Source organism: Sinocyclocheilus rhinocerous, unplaced genomic scaffold (genome assembly GCF_001515625.1).
Source record: "Sinocyclocheilus rhinocerous isolate Xijiao unplaced genomic scaffold, SAMN03320098_v1.1 scaffold1068, whole genome shotgun sequence".
In the NCBI taxonomy this organism is placed as follows: Eukaryota; Metazoa; Chordata; class Actinopteri; order Cypriniformes; family Cyprinidae; genus Sinocyclocheilus; species Sinocyclocheilus rhinocerous.
This window is the reverse complement of record NW_015633196.1, coordinates 240,295-242,247: the sequence shown is the minus strand read 5'-3', so window position 1 is coordinate 242,247 and position 1,953 is coordinate 240,295. Positions and strand designations below refer to the sequence as shown.

At 36.0% G+C, this 1,953-nt stretch overlaps 1 protein-coding gene across 1 annotated transcript in view; it reads right to left on the bottom strand.

Moving 5' to 3' along the window:
- Positions 1-932: 932 nt before the first annotated feature.
- acp7 (acid phosphatase 7, tartrate resistant (putative)) overlaps positions 933-1,953 on the bottom strand; it is a gene marked incomplete at its 5' end in the record, with an annotated part of 19,204 nt that continues 18,183 nt past the window's right edge. The window contains one exon of the mRNA XM_016557361.1: positions 933-1,331. Within this exon, the coding sequence (XP_016412847.1) occupies positions 1,266-1,331 (66 nt within the window). The remainder of the gene's footprint in view (positions 1,332-1,953) is intronic.

Sequence of the window (1,953 nt, the reverse complement as noted above, 5' to 3'; positions counted from 1 at the left end):
ATCAGTAGTGTTTTGCTAAGATAACAACAGAAATAATAGCAGCTAAATATTAGGTCAAACAGCTCATTTAAAATGAGATGGGACTCTATTTGTCTATATTTTTACTTAAAGGGGTCATATGATGTGATTTCAAGTTTTCCTTTTGAGAGAGGCGGGGCATAGAGGACCTACAATAATGTACAGTATTTGAAAAATAATGTGTTTTTTGAACATTAAAGCATGTCAACATATTCTGTTACACCAAATACACCAAATAATGATCTTTAAAAAACATCATATGACCCCTTTAACAAATGAATTCTAAAAAATATGGTTCTCTTGCTTGATTGATGGATGATTTCTGTTGCAATGCATTCTGGTATAATGGATGTTATTTAGGCGCCGTTCACACAGAACACAATTTTGTATTGAACTTTACTACTTTTGCATTATTTTTAGTAAACGCACGCTAGACAGTGTTGTTTTAATCACTGAAGAGTTCTTTTATTTATGGCTTTTTAATTTTATATTTTCTGTTTTCATTTTCATTTTAGCTAAAGTTTTAGTCATTTTTTGTGTGCTTTTGTTATTTTTTTTACAATATGGATATTTCAAAAAAATGTTTTTATCAACTTTTATTTTAGTTTTAGTTATTTTATCTATTTACACTAAAAATAAAAATCATGTATTTTTTGCAACAGTTTTATAAAATGCGTCACTCGAGTTAAAAGACTTGCATTATATATTTTCATAAATAATTGTAAATGCATTATAACATGTGAAGGTTTGTGTTTTAATGCATTATACTCTCTAAAGGTGCAACAATGAATAGATTAGTATTATAACTGTGGTTATAATTATTCATGAGATCATATTATAAGGTGCGTTTTGAGGCATAATTAATGCATTAAAACTACTTTCATAATGCATTATGCATAAAGGCTTTAAGTAAAGTTTTTAAACCCAATGTTTATGTTTTTAAACACAAAATCGTGTTGTGTGTGAACGGCCCCTTAGAAGGCAGCATAATGTAGCAGACTTAAAATGTTAAAATGCAATCTAAGTAGGAAGCTCACTAGGTTTTGGAACAGAGTTCATGGTTTTAAAAAATCAAGTAGATTACATACAGTACTTTATCTCCTTATTAAAATATAATCATTTATATACAGTAAATCTGTCTGGAAGGAGTCTGAAGAAGATCTGCCGCTGGAGAGCATCACATTCGACCCTCGTTCCCTCGATTGTTTGATTCAAGTGTGTCTCGTTTCCCGAGAGCGTCTGGATGTTCAGCGCCAGGCGTGCGCTCCGTGCTTCTCCTTCACCAGCATCATCTGATCGATGACTTTCCCGTACTGCAGACAGAGCTCGAGTCAGTCTGCAGCACTCACACACACACACACACACACACACACACTCACACACACACACACAGTCTCACTCACACTCACACTCACACACACACACACACACACACACACTCACTCACACACACACAAGCGAGAGCTACCTGGTCGTCGGACACCTGCTCCAGGTACAGATGCGTGCCGTTGATCAGACGCATGCGTGTGTAGCCGTAATCCGTGCTTCTGAACGCGCTCCAGTCGCGAGGTTTAGGGATGAAGCCGTCGTGTTTCTCTCGACAGCCCTGAACAAGACAAAACCACACATCTGCTAAAATACCAACACATGGCATACTGTATCCCACAATGCAATGCACTCAACTCGCCCTTACGTTTCCAGAGCTGGAAGTCATTTTTTTAATGCAAAATTCAATTTAAAATGCAAACATGAAACACGATGAGACAAACTGAATCCTAAATGTTTATTGTTGGGTTCTGGAAGTTGGTGGATGATTTTTATTACAATGCATTCTGCTAAAAAGGTGGTTATTTAGGGGTCATTCACGCAGAACACATTTTTACACTGCACTGCGGTACTTCTGCTTTTTTTTTTTCCTAAGTAAGCGCATGTTAG